At 40.6% G+C, this 23,293-nt stretch overlaps 1 protein-coding gene across 3 annotated transcripts in view; it reads right to left on the bottom strand.

Annotated features, from left to right (window-relative positions):
• Positions 1 to 23,293, bottom strand: part of GUCY1A2 (guanylate cyclase 1 soluble subunit alpha 2) — a 297,534-nt gene that overhangs the window by 104,337 nt on the left and 169,904 nt on the right. For all 3 annotated transcript variants that reach the window (XM_046015025.1, XM_046015026.1, XM_046015027.1), the window contains exon 5: positions 12,973 to 13,458. In XM_046015025.1, coding sequence (XP_045870981.1) covers positions 12,973 to 13,458 — 486 coding nt within the window. The remainder of the gene's footprint in view (positions 1 to 12,972; positions 13,459 to 23,293) is intronic.

Raw genomic sequence — 23,293 nt, 5'->3', positions numbered from 1 at the left:
GAAAACAGGTGTCTCTACCATAGGTTCTGATAACACCACATAATTTTTCTCAGTCATTCTTATGGTAGTTTATAATTACATATTTTTTTGAGTAGTGATTAATCACTGTCTTCCTCATTACACTGTGAACTTCCTGGAGGAAGATGTCATGTCCATTCTGCACTAAGACGTGTGGTGCCTGACTCATGGTATGTGCTCAAGAAGCATTTCTTTACGGTAGAAATGGGTGAAAGTAGTTGGTCAAGCTGTGGACCTCCTGAAGATCATGAACTCTTGAGATCTCCCCAAACACCCTTCTGGAATGGAAAAAGCCTGAGTAATGCTCAATCCCCTATCTATTATCTTTGTGACCTCAAACAAGTTCTAATTTTATAACTTTCTAGTGATAACCATAATTTTAATTAATCATTAACTGTCTATGTAATTATTTATTTAATGTTTAATCCCAGTGCTCAATTATAAGCACCTAAGAATTTGGACCATGCCTGTCTTACATACCACTATGCTCCAAGGCTTATTAGCTTAGTACGTAGAACACAGTAGGTGATCAATAATTATTTGTTGAAGATAAAACCAAGCAATAAGCATATATAAAGAATTTAGCATGGTACCTGACACACAGTAGGCATTCAACAAATATCAATGTAGACTGAATATTTGTGTTGCCCCAAATTCCTATAGTGAAACCTAATTCCCAGTGTAATGATACTGGGATATAGGACTTGGGGGAAGTGATCAGAGACCTTTGCGAAGGCTCTAACCCCATGCATGAAGATTAGAGTCCTTATAACAGAAACCACAGAAGGTGAGCATCCTTGTTCCTTCTATTATGTGGGGACAGGCAAGAAGAGAGCCACCCATAAACCAGGAAGAGGGCTCTCACTAGATGCTGAATTTGGTGACACCTGATCTTGGAAATCTCAGCCTCCAGAACTGGGAGGAATAAAATTCTGTTGTTTACAAGCACCCTGGTCTATGGTATTTTTGTTAGAGCAATCCAGATGGACTCACTCTTCTTCCCTCCCTTCCTAGAAAATTCCCCAGGACACTCTCTAGCCCTGATCTCCTTTCATTTGAGTGGAGATGGAGTTAGCTGCTTGCACTGTTCATTAGTTCACAAGGTATTAACTAGAGACAGTGTCATATTTCAAATCACGGATAGAAAAAAGTCCTAACAACAATAATCTGCTGAGCACAATTTATGTGTTGATTGTGACAAAAGTGTTAGATCCTTACCAAGGTTCCCACTTTGCAGAAGCAGAAGGTAGGTACAAGTAGCTGATGTGACTTAATTAAATGATAAAGACAGAATTAAAATGAGCTTTTCAGGCTTGATATCCAGTACCCTTTCCCCTACACTTAAATGTCACTGCACAATCTAAGCAAATTCAACAGTCTCATCTGGTCTCCCTAGGAGAGTCAAAGAAACTTCTTTCTTTGGAGAGCTGAAATACGCCCTACGATGAGGCAGTGACATGAGTAATGAAGGTTAGGTGGAAAAAGGGAGAAGGACAAAGTTTTCCTTCCATCACAGAAGAAATCTATACAATACCAAAATCTGAGTATCCGAGGAAAATAGGAAATTAAAAAATATTGCTTTGGACTATTTTAAGAACAGCATTATCTTAATAGGCAGCTTTCATACATTCCAACATTTGGAAATACAGCTGGATAAGGCAGCCCAATAAGAATTTTGCTTCAGCTGATTTCTTATAGTTTAGATTATTAAAAGTCCTGTGAACAACTTCAAAGCTTGAAAAATGCATCAAAATATGCAAATGTTTATGATCAAATACTCGAATTTAAGGTAACAAATGTAAATTCTCATTTTTCCACCTTAAAAAACCTTTACAAACATAAACCCAAAGCATTTCCGATTTGCCATATATAAATAACCTATTAGTAGACAATCAGCAGGGTTGATTTTCCCCTTGGGAACATTCTCCTGGCCAACTACATACCACTCTAACATGGAGTGGTATTTAGAATCTCAGAATCCCATGGAATGAAGTGACCTTTTGAGACTTCCTTCTACCTGGCCCATCAAAGACTGTGGTTTGTGTATGAATCACTCCAGTGACCACAGCATACAGCTCTGGCCAATCTATTTCATTTTGGGGAACACTGACTCTCATAAGGATATTCTACTGTGCTTATTTTATTTTTTTAATGTCTGCATAAAGATTCTCTTTAGCCTCCTAGAGCCAAAGAGACTGAGTCTTTATGAAGTCCAATGCATAATAAAAAATGGTACAGATTTGTTGTATGCCTTAAAAAAGGAAACCTAGTTATATTCTTAACTCTAGGCTAGAATTCAAATGGCAATTTAAAATTTCAAACTCATCCCTTCAGCTATTATCTCAAGAGCCTCGTGTTCATGGAAAAGGGTTTTGGCTGTTAATGCTTTTTGCTCTCTCAGCAGTCCTGTGACATACCCAACATTCTCACTGTAAAGGTATGAAATTTGTTTTGTGACTGTCAGTTCCTGGATGCAGGACACCAATTTATGAAATACACATACATAAAAGCTGGAACAATCTTTGATCCTACTTCTGCATCTAATTAGGAATGGTAGCTATCTGATACCTAAATAATTTCAACCACTGTTTTCTACAATATAAACTTTTAGCTGAATCAGAACTAAATTCAAATAACATCTCTGCCACTCACTGAAACTCATCTTCAAAAGGGACATAAGCATCCCAATGCTACAGTGTTCTGGAAAATACGTAAGACATCACAATTAGGGTATTTAGCACTGTGGTTACAACACAGTTTATACGTATGTGTGAATTCCATTTTTTTAGTTCCATTTTGCTTTTGGGAATTTTCATTTTTTAAATCACTGTGTTTTCAGTGGGAGAATTATGTACCACATTTCTGCTGTATAACAAACATTAATTAAATGTTGGTGAGGAAGGTAACAGAAACAATCTAATTCAAAAAGATTTGTGACTGCACTCAGGCTACCCGATCAGGTAAGTGACAGACAGCTGTCCTATCTAGAAGATTAATTGTTTTTTAAAGATTTTATTTATTTACTTGACAGACAGAGATCACAAGTAGGCAGAGAGGCAGGCAGGGGGCGGGGGGAGGCCGGCCTCTTGCTGAGCAGAAAGCCCGATGTGGGGCTCGATCCCAGAACCCTGGGATCATGACCTGAGCCGAAGGCAGAGGCTCTACCCCACTGAACCACACAGGCACCCCCAGAAGATTAACTTTTTAGTAAACTCCTCTAATACCCAGGTATTACAAACTTCAATGGAAGTATAACTGACGTGGTCACATTCTAAAGCTTGCCAGAAAAGCTTGCTAAATGGCCTCAGGGTAACAGGAATGATTATGTAATGACAATAATTTTTTACAAAGAAAAATTGAAATCTTTTAAAATGAAATTTTTAAAATAAACATACTGGAGTAACTCACTGACGGAGTAAACTTTAACTACAAAATGGATACAAAGTAAAAGCTAGGTTCTCACAGTGCTCTCAAGGTGTCAGTGTCAAGGGCAAACATGCTGGTGAGCTCAGAGCTTAACTATTTTAGGGTTTATTGATACACAACAGACAGATACTCTGTAATAACAGAAGCTACATAAAAGGCTAGTGGAAAATCTTTTCACTTGTTCCACAGGGTAGCATTTACCCTTATAGAGATAGGAAATTCTAGCAACATGCTTGCTAGAGACTTGTATCGTACATTTTCAGGCTGTTTTTAGAGTTGATAGATGTTTCCTTGGTGTCCTATTCCACTCAGGCTACTCTTAAAAAGGATTAGGTGGCTCAAAAAAAAATAGGATTTTTTTTAATTAACACATAATGTATTATTTGTTACAGGGGTACAGGTCTGGGATTCATCAGTCTTCCATAATTCACAGCACTCGCCATGGCACATACCCTCCCCAATGTCCATCACCCAGCCACCCTATCTATCCACCCTCCTCCCTTCCAGCAACCCTCAGATTGTTGCCTGAGATTAAGAGTCTCTTATGGTTTGTCTCCCTCTCTGGTTTCATCTTGTTTCATTTTTCTTTCCCTTCCCCTATGTTTCCCCTATGTTTCTCAGATAATTTCTGTTGTTGGACATCTAGGTTCTTTCCATACTTTGGCTATTATGGACATTGCTGCTATAAACATTCAGGTGCATGTGCCCCTTCGGATCACTACATTTGTATCTTTGGGGTAAATACCTAGTACTGCAATTGCTGGGTCACAGGGTAGCTCTATTTTCAACTTTTTTTTTTTTTTTTTTTTTTTTTAAATTTTCAACTTTTTGAGGAACCTCCATACTGTTTTCCAGAGTGGCTGCACCAGCTTCCATTCCCACCAACAATGTAGGAGGGTTCCCCTTTCTCCACATCCTCTCCAACACCTGTCATTTCCTGACTTGTTAATTTTAGCCATTCTGACTGGTGTGAGGTGATATCTCACTGTGGTTTTGATTTATACTTCCCTGATGCCGAGGGATGTGGAGCACTTTTTCATATGTCTGTTGGCCATCTGGATGTCCTCTTTGCAGAAACGTCTGTTCATGTCTTCTGCCCATTTCTTGATTGGATTATTTGTTCTTTGGGTGTTGGTTTCATAAGTTAGTTATAGATTTTGGAAGGCAGCTATGCTCACCACTATACCACCAATGCAAGTTAGTTATAGATTCTGGACACTAGCCCTTTCTCTGATATGTCATTTGTGAATATCTTCTCCCATTCTGTCAGTTGTCTTTTGGTTTTGTTGACTGTTTCCTTTGCTGTGCAAAAATTTTTGCTCTTGATGAAGTCCCAATAGTCCATTTTTGCCCTTGATTCCCTTGCCTTTGGCAATGTTTCTGGGAAGAAGTTGTTGCAGGTGAGGTCGAAGAGGTTGCTGCCTGTGTTGTCCTCAAGGATTTTGATGGATTCTTGTCCCACACTGAGGTCTTTCACCCATGTGGAGTCTGTTTTTGTGTGCAGTGTAAGGAAATGGTCCAGAAAAAGAGGACTTTCTCACAGCATTGGCAGACTGGAAAACCCAAGATCAAGGCACTGCCTGATTCAGTCCCCAGGTGAGGATGCGCCCACGGGCTTGCAGACCGCTATGTCTTTCCCACCCCTCACTTGGCAGAAAGACAAGGAATTCTAGTTTCCTCTTCTTCTTATCAGGACCCTGATACCATCAGAGAGTTCCTTCCTCAGAACCCTATCTAAACCTAATTACCCTTCCAAAGGCCCCACCTTCAAATACCATCAAACTGCAGATTAGTGTTTCAATAAATGAGCTTTGGGAGGACATACAGTCCACAATGCCTGAGAGTATAAAAATAAAAAACATCAATCTCTTAGCAGCTGCCACCATTCTTTAAAAGATTAAAAATCAATAGGGATAAAATGAAGCACCCCCACTTTCTTTGATAAAGTCAGCAAGACACTTCATCAATTTTTATTTCTGCTTGGTAATCCAAGTTATCATAGCCTTTTCTCTGTTTCAGAATTTGCCACAACACTAAAAGAAAATGTTTGAACACAGAGGGAACATCACTCAGGATGTCAGATTGAAACATTAAAAACAAGTTTTAGGTTCAGTTTCATAGTGTTGGTCGTAGACACTGTACGGGTCAATATCACTGAAAGAAACCGCCATCTTCATCAATTCCATTTGTAACGTGGGTTATTCTGATAAAAATGAAGGCAGAGCATGGACTTCAGGAATGGGGATGCACAGGACCCAGTGATGATGCTACGAACAATGCACTTCGGGGAGCTTCTCGCTTAGCCCTGGCTTTGACCTCTCTCCATACCCTCCCTTCACATCCTTTCTCCTGCTGTACAATGTAATTTTAATAACCTGAAAGAATGAACCCAAGCAAATGAGCATTTCATCTATTTCTAATAAGCACTGGCTACATAGTACTTACATACAAACACACGCATGTACAAGCATGTGCAGAGAAAACACACACCTACTCACCACTTATGCCCAGAAACACCTATTTGAGAAAGGAGAGTTAGCGTGGATGTTTACTACAATGGACCAGACACTGAAATAAGCACTTTACTGGCATTTCATTTAAAAGCTTATAAAACATAACTATGAAGTAGACGAAATTAATCTCTTTATGGATGGTGAGACTCAAGCAGAGATGGTAAGTAAGGGGTTAAATATAGCCAGCTGGAACTCTCAGGAGTGCACGGTGGGGGGGGGGGGGCAGGGTCAGGTGCAAGGGCCCCAGCAGTTTTAGCAGGATGCAGGGGCAGAAACGGGAAAAGTGTCCATCCTTACCCCTGTTTCTCCCTGATATCCAACCTAAGCATCTGCCCAAGGCAAAAATTTAAATGAGGCAAAACCTGGGCAGATAATTTTTAGGCCATTAATGTATTTTGAAAGTAACAATACAATCCCGCTAGTAGGAAAGATATCAGACCAGAATGCTTATCTGTGACTTTCACCTTACCTTATAAAGCATATAAAATTAGTTCTTCTCTACTCATTAAAATTGGGCTAAAAATATATACTAATTTCCATAACATTTTATAGGCTTCCATAGGAGTCATACCCTGCTACCAAGCAAGTCAAAAATGTTTATTAAGTGGATGAATGTGGAAAAATTGTGTGTGTGTGTGTGTGTGTGTGTGTGTGTATTCACTTCTGAAATTCCTATTTTCTAGACTTAGGAGATGACACAATGACTTCATTTCTAGCAAAAATCAGTGGCACTGATGTTGAAGGAAACCACTGCGAATAACTAGTGCAAATCTTTGGTAACTTCTAATTTCAGATGTATGTACACTGATCAATAAGCAGAAAATATATAAATCTGGGGGAAATGAACCAGCCACTCACTCGTTACCAAATGGAACTGGCATTCTGTGCTGGGAAATGGAGTAAGATGATATACACATATTCCTAAAATTCCAAGAATAACCTAAATAGTTAAGTATTTTAAAAGGCTCTTTTATCATAGAAGAAACCAAGGGGGAAGGGAGGCATTTCAGGTTTGTTTATTGTTTGTTTGTTTTTTTTCTTGCCTGCAGAATCTGGTTCACACTGGAGTGATATGCTTGGGAGTCTGCTTCATTTTCTCAAAGCCGGCTGAAGGTCCAGTGAGCAAAGGCTTAGTAGCTCCATATTGTCAAAGACAAGACAAATCAAAATTCTCGAGGCATCGAGCTCTGTAGTCTGGTAAGTTTACATGTGAAACGCCTGCTCTCAGCTCTGATGACGCAGGTTAACGATGGATAGCTCCTTCTCCGGTTCACAGACCACCATCTTATCAGCGCGAAGCATACACAGTCTTCACCAAGACACCTGAATCCAAAGGGGTTCCTGACTCTCCGTTTCCCTGGGGTATTAACATGCCTACTCAAAACTGAGCTCTGTCCATCTGATACAGAAACCTTTTTCTTCTGGACATTTATCACCATTTACTTCTGCACTCTGTATTTGTTTTTTAGGATGTACAGGTTTTCCCACAAAACTGTTAAGGAACTACAGTTAAAGGGAGTCTACAGTTCACAGATCAGAGTAGAACCATCTGCTTATATAAATTATGTGAAATGCATATGATCTTAATGGCTTTCTAGCTTTTTTATTGGTATCGTATTTATAGGCATGTGGAGGTTATAAAGTCAATAGGGTTTCCACTGGCTTTCAGAGATTTTCAGAACTCAAGCTATCTGCCAATTTCCAAATTATATTAATGTCAAGGGTGTCCCCAAATATGTTCTATTCTATTCATTTTCAAGAATGGATATAACTAACCTAACAACTCCAGCTTCTCTATAGGTCTAATTCCTGTTTCAGCTTTTAAAAGCTCAGTGTACATCTCTATTCCCTTTGACGAGGCCACATTATTTGGGTACCCATTGACTCCGGGTCCAGGGCGGGGGGTGGTCCTAGGCATCCTCAGGCACTAAGGCTAGTCCTGGAGAAGGAAGACTCTGGTTCTGTATCAGTTGGCCCTGACGCCCGTCTTCATACCTGCTGCCTGGACACAACGCCTACTTTCCAGTTCCTGGAATCCAGTCTCCTTACTCTAGATGCTGAGGTCTTGCTCCCCTAACGAACGGTGTGTCTGCGTTTCTCTTCCTTCCCACTTTGCTATACTCAGCTTTCCCACGTGAACTTAGAATACTTGCATTCCTTTGTCCATATGAACTTTGTGCTGTTTTTCAGACAATCCACATCAGGTTCCTTGATCTGACAGATCTTCTCCTGGCACTTCTGGCTACTCCGTCTTGCTTTTCCACCCCTTCTCCCCAACCCAAGTCTGACAGTGATGCTGAATGTTTATCTTCAATGACATTGGCAAACCCAACTTGGGGTTTGCAATGGAAATTGTTCTTTCTACCCCCACCACAAAAGAAGAAAGGATTTTATTATGAATATTTTTATGGGTTCCCTGGATGAAATGATTTTTAAGAATCAGCTTTTATTCCTTTCATTATTTTAAAATTATATGGCCTATCGCCTGCACCTGGGATCACTGATCCATTCTTGGTAAGTTATTTCTCCATATAAGGAATGAAGAGAGAAGATGCTACTGGTTTCTGACAAAAAAGGAAGGACAGCAGATGGGAGAGTCCCAACTATTTGTGTGGTTTTTTTTTTTTTTTTTTTTTTTTTTTTTTTTTGAGAGAGAGAAGGAGCGAGTGAGGAGAGAGGGGTAGAGGGAGAGGGACAGAGAATCTTAAGCAGACTCCACACCTAGGGCAGAGCCTAATGTGGGGCTTGATCTCACGACCCTGAGATCACAACCTGAGCTGAAATCAAGAGTCAGATCCTTAACCAACTCAGCCACCCAGGCACTCTGAGAGTCCTTGGCTTTTTTTTTTTAAAAGATTTTATTTATTTATTTATTTATTTATTTATTTATTTATTTATTTAAGAGAGAGAGAGAGAGAGACACTTAGTGTGGGAGAGAGAAGACTGAGCAGCAGTGGGGGGTGGGAGGGCAGAGGGAGAGGAAGAAGCACTCCCTGCTGAGAAGAGAGCCCAATGCAGGGATGGATCCCAGGACCCTGGGAACATGACCTGAGCCAAAGGCAGATGCTTAACCGACAGAGCCACCCAGGCGCCCTGAGAGTTCCCTACTTTTAAACACAGCTTCTCAAAACTCTGAACTATTTGCTACCAAAAGGGAAGTGGACAGATTTGGGCAACGGGATCATAGGCCTTTTCTTTAACTGTTGACAGCCTAACTGTAGTTACCGATCAAGTAACATAATTTTAAAACCGGTTCCACTTTTTCTTTTTATTATTTTATATTTGTCTACATCATAGGCCAGACTCGTGAAAATATTATGGGCTTTGGAATCAGATGAGCCGTAGCTCAAATTGATTTATGAGTCACGTTGTCTGGGTACTTTAACCTTTCTCAATGGACATAATGAAACAACCCCACAGGTTAATCATGGGAGACAAAGTGAGATGATATTTATCTTTTGTCATCAGCACTGTTGGGGTGCACCGTTATACACGTACAAAAACGCACAGACCAGTCACACAGGCACCCTCCCGTAGGTCTAGGTGCACCTGCGGAGAGCTACCAAGGACAGCTCCCGTGGGCATTTGCTACACACGCCCCCTACTGGTCTACGCTCCTTGCCTCCCGCAGCTCATTGAAATACAACAAAACTCTGAGATGGAGACATTTAGTATTTTAACTTTACAGGTGACAGACATGGAGAAAAGTCTTTAAAGGTGTAAAGAAGAGATGTCTAGGGGCACATCTGGGATCACACTGGGTCGCTACAGCCTTGGCTCAGCAGAGTGAGGGAAGCATGAAGGGCTCACTAACCCTTCTTGCGTCTCCCTTATTTCTAACTAACGGGTTTTCCAGAGGCAAAAATGTAAAATAAGGCAAAACCTTCATTAGGTTGCTTCAGTATCCAATGCCCTCCCTATCCCCAACATTATCATTATCTACACGCCAACAGTAAGAAAAGTCAGAATTACCAGTTCTTTGTTCATCCCTTTCCACCCGATAAAACCCGACGAGGAAAATAGTAGTATGTTGATCTTGACTTTTTCCTTAATAATTGCTTTTCTAATTATAAGACTATCAAAATTATAACCGATGCTTCGCTCAATTTACCTGGCGTTGACTTAGTACTCATACACCTGTGACATCTCAGCAGCCGAGCATTGTAAAGGCTTTGATTTTCTCAATGCCTCAGATAGGCACAGCACGATCTATAGCTTCCTTCCACACTCCTTCTGTACAGAAGGTGCACTTCTCGTTATGGCCTAATTTAGCTGAATTCTACCCTGGAATTACAGTCTTTCTCTGCATCATCTTCCCTAATGACAGGTAAACAGGAAATAATAAGATGATCAAGAAAAGGAGAACCGTCAGTTTGGGAAAATGGAGTCTCACCGAGCAGGAGCAGACTTTAAATGCCTCCCCTGTGGGGCACCTCTGTCTAGGTTTTCCTTGGCATTCAGGTCCGCCTGGTTGCCTTTCACATTTCTAGCATAAAAATGGGCTCCACCGTATTTTTCTCTGTGGTGTGATTATTCCACAAATATTCTAAATGTACTTGAAGTCTGGCAAGTCTATTTTATGAAACCAGCAGGTGTAGGGGCCTTTAAAAATTCTACTTCGGGATTTTTCTTTTCAATAGCCATAAAAAATCTAGCAGAGAGCTCATGGTATAAAACAGCCCTGTGTAAACTTTCAGAAAATAAGCTACTCTGTTTATGATGATTAGAAATCTCAAATGAGGCATGTCAGAGGATATCGAATTTATATTCATCCTAATGAATTTCCTGTAACGTACGTTGTTTTATCCTATGCCGGGGTAACAGACTCTATTTTGTCTTTCCCCCTCTCTGGACATGCCGTCATCACTCCTGCTTCAGCACAAAATGTGTTCCCTTGTCTGGACCCTGAACTCAACCCCCATAAACCTGAGTAAACATGAAAGTTGCCTCAGAAGCCTATTCGAGATACAGACACATATAAGCATCAAAGGGATGTTAAAAACACCTGGCCTTGAAACTGTATAACTTTCTATATTTATTGCTGAAATTTCATAATCAGTTTCTGCTTAAAAACCTGAATTTGTGAACCAGGAGTGTTTTGTTTATCCATGAAGGATGGAAAGCCGCTTTTGAGTATCAGGGAAATTGTAAATCCATTTTATAAGTTAATTATGTAGAACTGTATGGAACTGTCCATGGTATAAAAAACAGAAAAATCTGAGGATCATGCAGGATATTGCCGTGCATTTTCCTTTTCTGTGAGGTGTCCTAGCTTTTCTCAAGGGAAAGGAAACTCGGTGTCTATGAAATCCGTATTTTTAAACCTTAAAGCTGTTGTGGTATCCTCAGAAGACATCGTGTTTCCTCTTTTCTTAAAACCTAATGCTTATATTTAATTAGGGGTTCCCTTGCTTTTCCAAAGAAGATTCTCGTTATCTGTTTATCATTCTCATTTAGTCATAAGAGTTTAGGGCCAAAGTAACATGACCACTTTAGGCCAAGAAAGCTAACACAGCAAAGCAGGGGTTCATAGAGGAAGGTGTTGGTCATTGCTGAGATCAGTGCAGGACAGCCCCAGCATGGAGACAGGACGGTGCTGGCAAATTCAGGCCAATCACTCTACTTCCTGGAAATTACTGAGTCTAACAGTGACAAACTCATTATAGTGTCTCTCTAGTTTAGGAGCAGACATTTGGCTACCTCCACCATAAATTACATAACAATAAGTTATAAGGAAGTTGAAGATAATTTATAAGAACTTATTTTGTACTAGGCAAATCCCTCCTCCCTACCACACAGTGAATGTTCATCCCTCTGAAGGGACACACTAAAATATTTAGCCCTGGCTGCACCTTATACATAATGGAACTAGAGAGCATGTTTCTCTAAAGGAGAGACACCTTAATGAAAACATCCTTTGGGATAATAAGATTAAACTACAGTGTTCCTTTCCAAGTCTTCTCATGTATAGATCATCCTATAAGAAGGAGCAGCCTACAGCTCACTACTGTTTACCCTAAAAGCCCTTTCTATCCTTTATATGTAAAATATATATATTTTATATATATATGTAATATATATATATACCCCAACATTGTGTAATCCATGTGAAATTATGTAAAGTTACAGAGTTATTCATTAGGTAGATATGAGGCTGAATTACTCAAGAGATTGCTCTGATTCTAGTAAGAAATTCCTTAGGAGTTCACCAAATCAGATCAAAAAATGGTGACGGATACCCATTTTCAAATCTATTCCACTCCTTAGCTTGGAAAATTAAAGTGCTTCCACTAAAAACCACTGGTCATTTGGTAACAGCTAGAATATTTACAAGTGTTCCTTCAGAATTAGAGGGACCTTCTTTATCTGACAATGCAGTGTAAAACACTGATTAATCACCATTTAACTGATAATGCAATGCATATTTTAACATAACTTACTTCTTATTAACTGTCAAATGAAAATTCTTAAGTTTATATTGGAAACCTATTCTCTAAGAAAGACTAATTATGTTGTGAAAAGTTGCCTAGAACTCAGCAATTTAATTCTGGGATAATAATGAACTTGAAGCACTAGCTCTACGGCCTTTTGCCTTACCGAGCAATATTATGATTCAGTTGCCTATGGTCTGTCAGTACGATCCGCTAACCCATAATGGAAAGTTACTCATGAAACAGAAATACCTTGTATTCTGGGTAAGACTTCTAAACTACAGAAATTTCCATCTTTTACTACCAAGTTTAATTTAAGAAAAAAAGAACACTGCATCCTTGCAATTTAAGACAATTGATGATTAAAAAATATTTGTGCATGTTGTTGGAGTAGAGGGGGGTTGGGAGGGATGGGGTGGGTGGGTGATGGACACTGGGGAGGACATGCTGTGGTGAGCGCTGGGTATTGTAAGACTGATGAGTCACAGACCTGTACCCCTGCAACAAATAGTACACACACACACACACACACATACACACACACACACAAGTAACCAAACCCCTTTACCTTATAATATCCTTACCTTATAAATATCCAAAAATCCACACTGGTGGTCAAACCTGGTGTACAGTTCGTTCAGCATGCTGATCACCTGCATGGGGGTACACTGGGCACAGATGGCCGTGAAGCCAACAATGTCCGAGAAGAGCATGGTGACATCGTCAAACTTCCGGGCCTGCACCTGCTGTCCTTGCCACAAGAGCTGGGCGACGTCACCAGGGAAAATAGAATATAGAAGATCGACTGTTTTCTTTTTTTCTTCTTCCAGGGCCTGGTGAGTTCTTTCCAAAGTTGCCTTTAATTTATCCATCCTCTTCTTCAAGCCATCCTGGGCCTTTGCCTGTTCACCGACCAGAATGACGTCTCGGGTGGCGTCGTGGATCGGGATGTCCGAGAGGTGCAGCCCCCGGCCCATGAGCTCGTCCAGCTTGTCCACGCACGGAGAGCCCAGGAATAAGATGGAGTTGGATTCCGGGACGTGGATCATCTGTCCTTTGACTTCCATCACCTGCAGAATGAACACGGAATTTTAATCTGCGCTCTTCACGCAGTCGTTCACAACAAAGTGGGCTTACTATCTGACGAGGAGGAGGAGCAAGAAATGCACGTGAGCTGTGCTGCATTTCCACATTCGTAGGAGCAAACTTCAATGTGGTCTACAGCCTGCGCGAGATCCACGGTTCTGAATGGACATCTTTGTTGCCGTGGCCCACTTTGCCACTTTTTAAGGACAACGACGAAACAAAGAGTGAGATCGACAAGAAATGAACCTGGGAAATATTTTTATTCAAAATGAAATTATATGCAGGCATATCACAAAATGGGCTCTTGAGTCAGTTTAACACCTTTCAACTTGCTTAATAATAAAATCAGGACAAATCCATCTGTCACAACAACTATATTCAATTGTCATTAAAATAACACTCAGGAAAAAAGTCCAGGAGATTAAAATAAATCAAAATAATTATTTGGCCTTATGTAAGTCATTTTTCAAACAGTCTGTAGACCTCTGAATATGTAATACTTCTTGAACCGACAAGGGGACAATTCACTTGCTCCTTTTTTTTTTTTTTTTTTAAAAGATTTTTTATTTATTTATTTGACAGAGAAAGATCACAAGCAGGCAGAGAGGCAGGCAGAGAGAGAGGAGGAAGCAGGCTCCCTGCCGAGCAGAGAGCCCGATGCGGGACTCGATCCCAGGACCCTGAGATCATGACCTGAGCCGAAGGCAGCGGCTTAACCCACTGAGCCACCCAGGCGCCCTCACTTGCTCTTAAAAATAAAAATTTAAACTAGATGTGATGAAGTTAGTATGATTAGGAAGTAACTATCAGTCAGCTGGCATGTTCACTATAAGCTGAAAAATAAACCCCCCATATCAGAAGAGCACTGAAGGAATTCAGTTAAGAAGATAAAGGGGGCGCCTGGGGGGCTCAGTTGTTAATTGTCTGCCATCGGCTCAGATGATGATCCTGGGGTCTTAGAATCGAGCCTGTATCAGGCTCCCTGCTCTGTGGGAAGTCCGCTTCTTCCTCTCCCTCTCCCCTGGCTTGTGTTCCCTTTCTCACTGTGTCTCTATCAAATAAATAAATAAAATCTTTTAAAAAAAAGAAGAAGAAGATAAAGAATCTGAAGAGGTAATACTTTAAATCAGTCCCTCCTTTCCATGCTCTTTGACTGGAGAACTTGGGGGACTGATGTTTTGTGTTTTCCCTTAGGGAACAGATTGATTCTTTCTCACCTCAGTGCCCTCCCAGGCCCTCCGAGGCAAGAAGCAGCTGCAGGAAAGGAAATGCACTTAGGATGTGGCTCTACAAATATCGTTATCTGGGTCAGAGTAAGGTGTCTCAGCACACTTGGAGAGGAGAGTGGTGGAATGACCTAGAAAGGACAGCCTAGTAGTTGACTAGCTAAGACTGCCCATCAATTAACTTAAGTCATCTTTCACTGCCACATGGAATGTGCTCAATAAATATATTTTCCTTTTTTTTTTTCAAAATATTTTTTAAAGATCTTATTTATTTGTCAGAGAGAGAGCGTGCGCGCACACAAGCAGAGGGAGAAACAGGTTCCCCGCTGAGCAGGGAGCCTGATGCTGGACACGATCCCAGGAGCCTGGGATCATGACCTGAGCTGAAGGCAGATGCTTAACCGACTGAGCCACCCAAGCGCCCCATTTTCCTTTATTCTTCCTAAGCATGAAGTAGTTAGGCTGGTTGATGAAACGAGAGCCTTAGAAGAGACACGCAGTTAAAACCACACACATTTGGATTCTGAGGCTACATCTATGTCATATTTTGTCTCCCCCCACCCTGTACCATTCACCAGAATCCAACACAGGCAAGGAAATAAAATTGAGTCCTTGCTTGATGCTATAATTTTTACGAAATAAAATGTTTCTTTTATCTTATGTGAAGTTTCTGCTAGTATTTCGACCTCTGGTACATAATACTCTCATTTGTTCATTGAGATATTTATTGCTTTCTCTTCACACGTACTGTTCTGGGTGATAAGCATAAAAGATAAAAGAGCCCCCTCCTCAGAGATACCACAGGATTGGGGGGGGGGGCAGAGAAACGAGTGCAGAGACACTTCCAGGCCTCCCCACCCACACCCACCACGCAAGGTGGGCCCCACGCCCGCAGGCAGGGTCTGACTACAGACAGAAAGAATTCTTCTGAGATGAATTTCCAGGTTGTTTCCAATGTGCCTGGTATGCTTTCCGGGGGAAGGGTGTTGTTAATGACACACACTTTCCCACCGTTGGGATGCTGAAGGTGTCATAAGAAGATACACAAAATGCTCGACATGGTAGCTCATAACTGGGCATATTCAATTTAACCTTCAGACTTAGGGTAAAAGCAAACGTCCGATGGTCAGGGCTTTAGACTTGTGTGTGGTCTCTCTTTGTCCCCTCCCATTTCTAGCTGTTGTTGTTCTTCCTCTCCATTGAGCTTTCTTCTCCCTTCTGTTCTGTGGACTTATACTTCTTTCCAGGATCCTCTCTCCACTAGGTCTTTGTCTCTCCGGCTGCCTGTCTTCCTCTCCCCGGGCACTCTCCCCTCTCCTCTCCTCTCCTCACAGCGTCTTTCTCTTTGCTTCCCCTTCCGAGGCATCACCCTCCACGTGTCCCATCACAAATGGACCCTCTTCTTTTGTCCATTGTGGAATCAGCCTATGTGCATACACACTCATAACGTTACATATTATTTGCTATATATAATAGTGTTTTCATTTAACTTACAAAGAAGCTGAGTCAAACATCTCATATTCCTAGCTCAAAAATATAAAACATAAATAGGTTCTTGATCTATATGTGGCCATTAGTTGCTGTTTTTCTTTCTAAATCTCTGAGTCAGCAGAGCCTGAGAGGAAAAAGTAACTGCTTACCTCCTACCCCACAGAACACCAACTCATAAAAGAAGCCCTAATGTACACTGTAAATAACTGCCCTTTTTTATGTTTTTCATCGAAAAAATTTCCCCTTCCTTAATAAGTGGGCAAACACAACTGGAGTTTTTGGAGCATTTCTCTACCATAAATGCATTTTTACTCTAATTGGTAAAAACACAAATTATTCCTCTTGATTTGCTTTTGTTCCATTACAATTATAAACTCAGGAGTTCACCATGACCCTCATTTGCTCATTTAGCGAAGTGCAAAATGACACAGTCTTACGTAGAAGGTTTGTGGCAAACTGTATGAATGGAAGCATCCGTTTTTACCGCGTCTCCAACTGCACTGAACTTTAAATGGAAGATCATACTGCCGTAAACTGTTTTTAAAACTGATCAGATTTCAGAAATTGATAAGCATCATAAAAAGGAGTATTTGACTGGGCAAAATGGTTCAAAGTCATCCTTGGTCAGGTTCTATTAGACTAGCTGGGTTATTTTTATTTCTATACATAGATAGCTTTATAACAATACTTTCCACTACCATGTAGAATTAACTGAAAATTGAGTGTGTCCGGCTCATATAACTGTACCATCTTATATTTTCGCAAAACCTGAACATGGACTGACCCAGGCTCCCACAAGACTCAGGCCTTGCAAGACCATCACTGGCAGCTTACACGCAACGGTCAGGAACGAAGTCTGAATCTCAGCTCTCCGGACACGTAAGTGGGCTAAGTGACCCGGGTGCAGTCACCTCTACTTCCGAGCTCTGGTTTTTCTCTAAAATGGAGATGAAAGGACCATGATGTAGATGAGGAGGCGCCCGAGCGAACCCACCACACCCGCTGGGTGCCGGCCACTGGCGACGCAGTGTGCTGAGTGTGCCACACACATGCTGCTATTGAAGCTGACTGACTTTATCCTATGACCGTCCTCGTTGTTTAGACGAGATTTAGGGAAGTAAGGGACCTGCTCTGAATGCACAGGCTAAGAAACAGCAGGGTCAGCATTTAAACCCAAGCTGGACGGGCCCCAGGCGGCATGCTCTCGGCCACTGACGCAGTAGGATGGGTAAGGGTGTCAGGTGGGGGCCTAGGGACAACAATAATTCTACACGCAAATCAATGTGAGGGCAAAATAACATTAAGATACCCACAACAGGCAGCAGAAAAGACAGAAGCTGCTCTGGACGCAGATTTCAGCAGCTACCTGCGAGCCTCTCGATCTACACCAGCACAGTGCAAGATCACTTCTAGACGTGATTTCAGATATTTCTGGTCTTTGAGATAGGACTCACAAAAGCACAGGCAGAATGACACGTCCCTGGTGTCCAGGTGGGCCTTTGTTCTCAGAGAGGAAGGAAGGAGGGAGGGAAGGAAGGAAGGGAACTAGCAGACACAGGGGCAGCCTGAGAAACTTGTATGTCCTTATGGCCTTGAGCTTCTCCAGCTCTCACGGCCCCTCCTGAGGGACCACATGGCTGGAACCACCAGGAATAAGGATCTTGCCACCAGCGTCCTGCAGGAAGTACTTGTTTCCCACACGCAGGGATAAAACCTCCTCTGTTGCACAAAGGTACCAGGGCACCTCGCCTCTGGTAGCTTGTTCTTCCCCCTCAAGCAGCATTAACAAGAGCCAGTGGGAGCCCCAGGCGCATTAAATAAATGCCACAGATGAAAAGAGCTCCATGCGAGCTCTGCAAATTACCCCGTCCTTGCAGTCACTGCCCAAGAAGTAGGCCAGGACCCGCCTGCCAAACACAGAGTGACCGCTTGTGAAAATAAAAATTCTAACGGGCTCTGCTGTCTTCTCACCTAATAGCCAAACCATCTAGGCCACAGTAGGAAGCCACACATCATAATGCAAACCAGGAAAAATCACATCTTGAATGAGAAAAGGCCACCAATCAATGCCACCGCTGAACCGGATCGGATACTGGAATTATCTGTCAAGAATTTTAAAGACCCCTTCGTAAAAATGCTTCAATGAGCAATCACAAATTCTCTGGAGGATAACAAAAAATGAGACAATCTTAGTAAAGCAATCAAAGATACAATAATAACCAAATGTTCATCACAGAGCTAAAAAAAAATGCCACAAAAATAGAAAATTTGTGGAATGGGCTCAAAACGAGAGTAGACTTGATGGGACAGAATCAGTGAATTTGAGGGTAGTTCAAGAGAATTTACTCAGTCTGAACAGAGAGAAAATGGACTAACATATAAATAAATATAAACAGAGCCTCAGTGACCTGCAGAAGAATAACAAAAACAACAAAAATCCAACTTCGTATCATGGGAGTCCCAGGAGGAAAGGAGGAAGAAGAGGACTGGAAAAAGCATTTGGAAACATAAGGGCTGAAAAGTCCATATACACTATGGAGAGTATTACGCCTCCATCAGAAAGGATGAACACCCAACTTTGAATCAACGTGGACGGCACTGGAGGAGATTATGCTGAGTGAAATAAGTCAAGCAGAGAAAGTCAAGTATCATATGGTCTCACTTACTTGTGGAGCATAAGGAATAACATGGAGGACATGGGGAGCTGGAGCGGAGAAGTGAGTTGGGGGAAATCGGAAGGGGGAGACGAACCATGAGAGACTGGGGACTCTGAGAAACAAACTGAGGGATCTGAAGGGGTGGGGGGTTGGGGGAGCCAGGTGGTGGGTATTAAGGAGGGCACGTATTGCATGGAGCACTGGATGTGGCTCATGAACAATTCTGTTACACTGAAAAGTCATTAAAAAATAAAAAAAATTTTTGAAGTCTCTAATTTGATGAACACTATAAATCCACAGGTTCAGTGAGCAATGTGAACCACAGGTAAGGTAATTGCAAAGAAACCCACTTCGATTCACACCCTAACTGAACTTCTGAAAACTAAATTCAAAGAAAGTATCTTGAAAGCAGCCAGAGGGACAGGGTGCATTACTTGCAGGGAACTCAAATTTGAATGGAACCGGTTTCTCATCTGGAAGGATGGAGACCAGAAGAAAGGAACAGGCTTTTCTAAATGTCAGAAGAAAAGAAGTGCCCATGTGAATTCTGATTCTGGGGAAACTATTTTTGAAGAACTTAGGAAAATAAACACATATACAGCTGAAGAAAAACTAAAAGTCTGTGTCCTAACAGACCTACCCTTAAAGAATGGCCAAAGAAAAATTTTCAGACAGAAAAATAAGAGAAGAAATCTTAGAGCATCAGGAAGGAAAAAAAAATCAAAAAGAGAAGGACTAGAAATATGGGTAAATTACCACAGAGCACCCTTGTCCTCTAAATTATACATAATGATTGAAACAAAAATTATAACATCTGCACTCATCCCAAGTGCCGTTATAAGAGAGAAGCACAGGGAGATTGTATACAACACACACACACACACACACACACCACAAGGCTGTGGAAGCAGGAACACAGGGAGTAACGTCACTACAAGTCAGGAAACACCAAGACGCACCAGCAGCCACCAGGAGTCCGAAGACTCAAGGAACAGTTCTCTCCCAAACCCTCTGGAGAGACCTTGGCCCTACCCACTCCGTGATTTCAGACTCAGACCTTCAGAACTGTGTAAGAATAAATTGTTTCACATTCCCAAGAGTATGGTACTTGGTTACAGTAACCGTGAGACACTGCTACATATTGAAACAACCAAATCAGTCGAAAGGATGTTCCTGACACATACAGACTGATTCCCCCTAACAGGAACACGTACACATTTCTGTCAAGGACTCCTGGGACACACTCTAAGCCGGACCATATCCTGGGCCACATTAAAAGAAACCCCACCACAATACTCAGGTCACCGTCTCAGGGTTGTGAGATCAAGCCCCGCGTCAGGCTCCATGCTCAGTGGGTTCCCTGCTTGGGATTCCTTCCCTGTCGCTCATCCCTGCTCACACACGCTAAATACATACATACATAAATACATAAATAAAATCTTTTTAAAAAACCATTTTTAAAATTAAAATTATACATAATATGTTCTACACAGAATAAAAGCAGAAATCAATTGCGATAAGACATATTCACAGTGGCCCAAAGTGGAAATAATCCAGATGTATTTTAGTGGGTAAATGGTTAAACTAACATGGAATACTATTTAGCAATATAAAGACTATTCTACTGACGTATGCAAAATTGTGGATTAATCTATAGGGAATTATGCTAAGTGAAAAACTGTTCAGTTAATAAACAGCAGAGTTTTCATTTTCCTAATTTGCTTATTTTTATCATTCACTTGTTTGTGTTTTCTTAGACTATAATTATCCAGGGGAATAAAGTATTTTGAAATAAAACCAATTTTCTCCCAGGAGGTTATTGGTTTTTCAAGATTCCAACCTTCTATCTGCATTTTTAATAGCTACAATTTTTTTAAAATTGCAAAATTTGTCTTGATTTTCTCTGACAAGATTCCTTCATTGAATATTCTTCTTTAAAGAGGGAATATGGAAATTCTTAAGTATACTAAATATAAAAGAAATTAAAAGCATTCACTTATTTATCTATTCATCTGTTTTACAAATATTTACTTAATATATACGACCTATCAGTACTATGCTACACACTTTAAATATGCAGGAATTTAAGCAGAACATCTTTGCAGTTTTACTGAATTAAACAGTAAATTCCATAGTGAAGTATATGTATCTGGGGAAATATTAACACCTGAGGCTAATTATGATACTTATTCTGTAGACTCAAATAAGATACAATAAAATTCATACTGTTTATTGATGAAATCAGCAACCCCCCCCCCAAAAAAAAACAACAAAAAAATAACCCTCTGGACATTTTATCCTAGAATAGAAGTGCTTAGCACACGAAAGCTTGCTTTTTCCCCCCATGTGTTTGTATTTACTTTCATTGCTATTCTTGCCATCCCCAAACTTCATTCTACAAATGGATTTGAATTCTGTTTTGATAGATAAGCCAATAAACCACATAACAAAGTCGATTTAATGTTCCATGATTAGATGCCACTTTTCTTTTTAAATCACAGTAGGATTTATATAATATTTAAAGGAAATAGGTTTATGTTTCATAGTCGAAAGAAGTGCATCAGCAAATGTTTTGGTATTCTGTTGTGCAAATTTTCCAAATGTAAAAGGCTTATGTTCTGCTTTTGGATTCATTTTTTTTTTTTATTTAACGATTTCACATGATGTGGGGAATATGAAATTGACGCATGGTTTTGAAGCCCCAGCGTGCAGAGTCTGCCTTTTCTCCCCAAGAGTGCAAATGATTTTATTTTTCATCACATTCACACAATCAGTAAATCACACACATTTGAGGAACAGCACTGAGTCTTCCTTGCTTTGACGCCCACAGCGAGCCTCACCTCTGGGGCACATCTGTCACCACACTGCCCCTTTCACGTCCCATGGGAGATTTTGGTTACGTTCCTAGATAACGATTTGATGAAACTACACTTCAGAAAGCTGAAGTAAATTTTTGGAACCACCACTAAAATGTTCTGCAAAGATGGGAAATTCTATACTCTCTTTAAGGAAATGGTACGAAAAAAATCCTGGACAAAGCACTAACTCGTTGTTACATAAGGAGGAAGGAACCTCCCCACGGTAACACAGCACAAATTAATAAGAATCTGGATTATAAAATATACTAGCTATCCTTACCCAGCCCATTTAACATGAGAATATTCTGATAAGGCCTCGGGGGGAAAAGAAAACAAAAACAAAACCCCAAAACCCTAACTTCCAATTATTCAATTCTATGTTATTTATGTTTATGTTGTGTGTGTGTGTGTGCATTTATGTTAAAATATTTGCCCTCCCATACCTCATTTCATTCTTATGAATCAGAGGTTGAACAGAAGATCAAGGGTGGCTGTTTTTAGTAAAAGGAATAGTGTTCTGCATTTTGACTCAGTTGCATTTAACACTGAAAAGAAATAACTAGGATTTGTGCTTAGACTCAGGTTGGCAAAACCCGCTGTTACATACTGAGAACTGGGACTGTTGGAAAAGCAGAATTAAGGATATTGGCGTACAGAAGAAATTTCCTAATGCAATAACTGGGCAGTTGCTCAGTATAGAGCATATATCATGGCAAAACACATAGAGACAGCAGCAGAATCTAGTTTTTGTACAGATTATTGAAACCTTTATATAGAGGATTGCTATCCAGGAGATCTTTCTGAGATGATGAGAAGAGGATGACCAAAGAACTAAATTTTAAGTTTTACTTGATTTTCATTAATTTAAACTAAATTATATAAATATATATATATAAATATAATATATATAAATATAATATATATAAATATATATATTTATTTATATATATATATATATATAGCTAGTAGCCTTATATTTATATATATATATATATATATATATTTATATATATATATTTATATATAAATATAAGGCTACTAGCTAATGTGTTGGACACCATGGCACTGAAGTAAAATTCATGCCTCTGAGGGGCACCTGGGTGCTCAGTCATTAAGCATCTGCCTTTGGCTCAGGTCATGATCCCAGAGTCCTGGGATCGAGCCCACATCGGGCTCCCTGCTCAGCAGGAAGCCTGCTTCTCTCTCTCCCTCTCTCCCTGCTTGCGTTCCCTCTCTTGCCGTGCCTCCATCAAATAATAAAATTAAATTTTAAAAAATTCACGGCTCCGAGATTCAGTTCATCACTTGGTCCATACAGCATTTTTCGTGTCTTTGTAGGTAAGAAATGGATTGGTATTTGGGTCACAGAGAAGTTTTTGCTTTTAACAAGGTCACACAGAGGTTTGAGAGAGTATTACGTCTAGGAACTTTATTCAGTATTAAAGACAGAACTGAGTTTAAGAGACTCAAGGTCTCTACCTTCAAGAAGCTTACACTCTTCAGAAGAGACACATGTTTAAAAAAAGAAAGAAGAAAGAATGGACAGGTTATGGAGAGCTGAGGGCCCCTCCTGCCACAGAACAAGTA

This window comes from Meles meles, chromosome 8, assembly GCF_922984935.1.
Source record: "Meles meles chromosome 8, mMelMel3.1 paternal haplotype, whole genome shotgun sequence".
Taxonomy (NCBI): domain Eukaryota; kingdom Metazoa; phylum Chordata; class Mammalia; order Carnivora; family Mustelidae; genus Meles; species Meles meles.
This window is presented reverse-complemented; position numbering and strand designations above follow the sequence as displayed.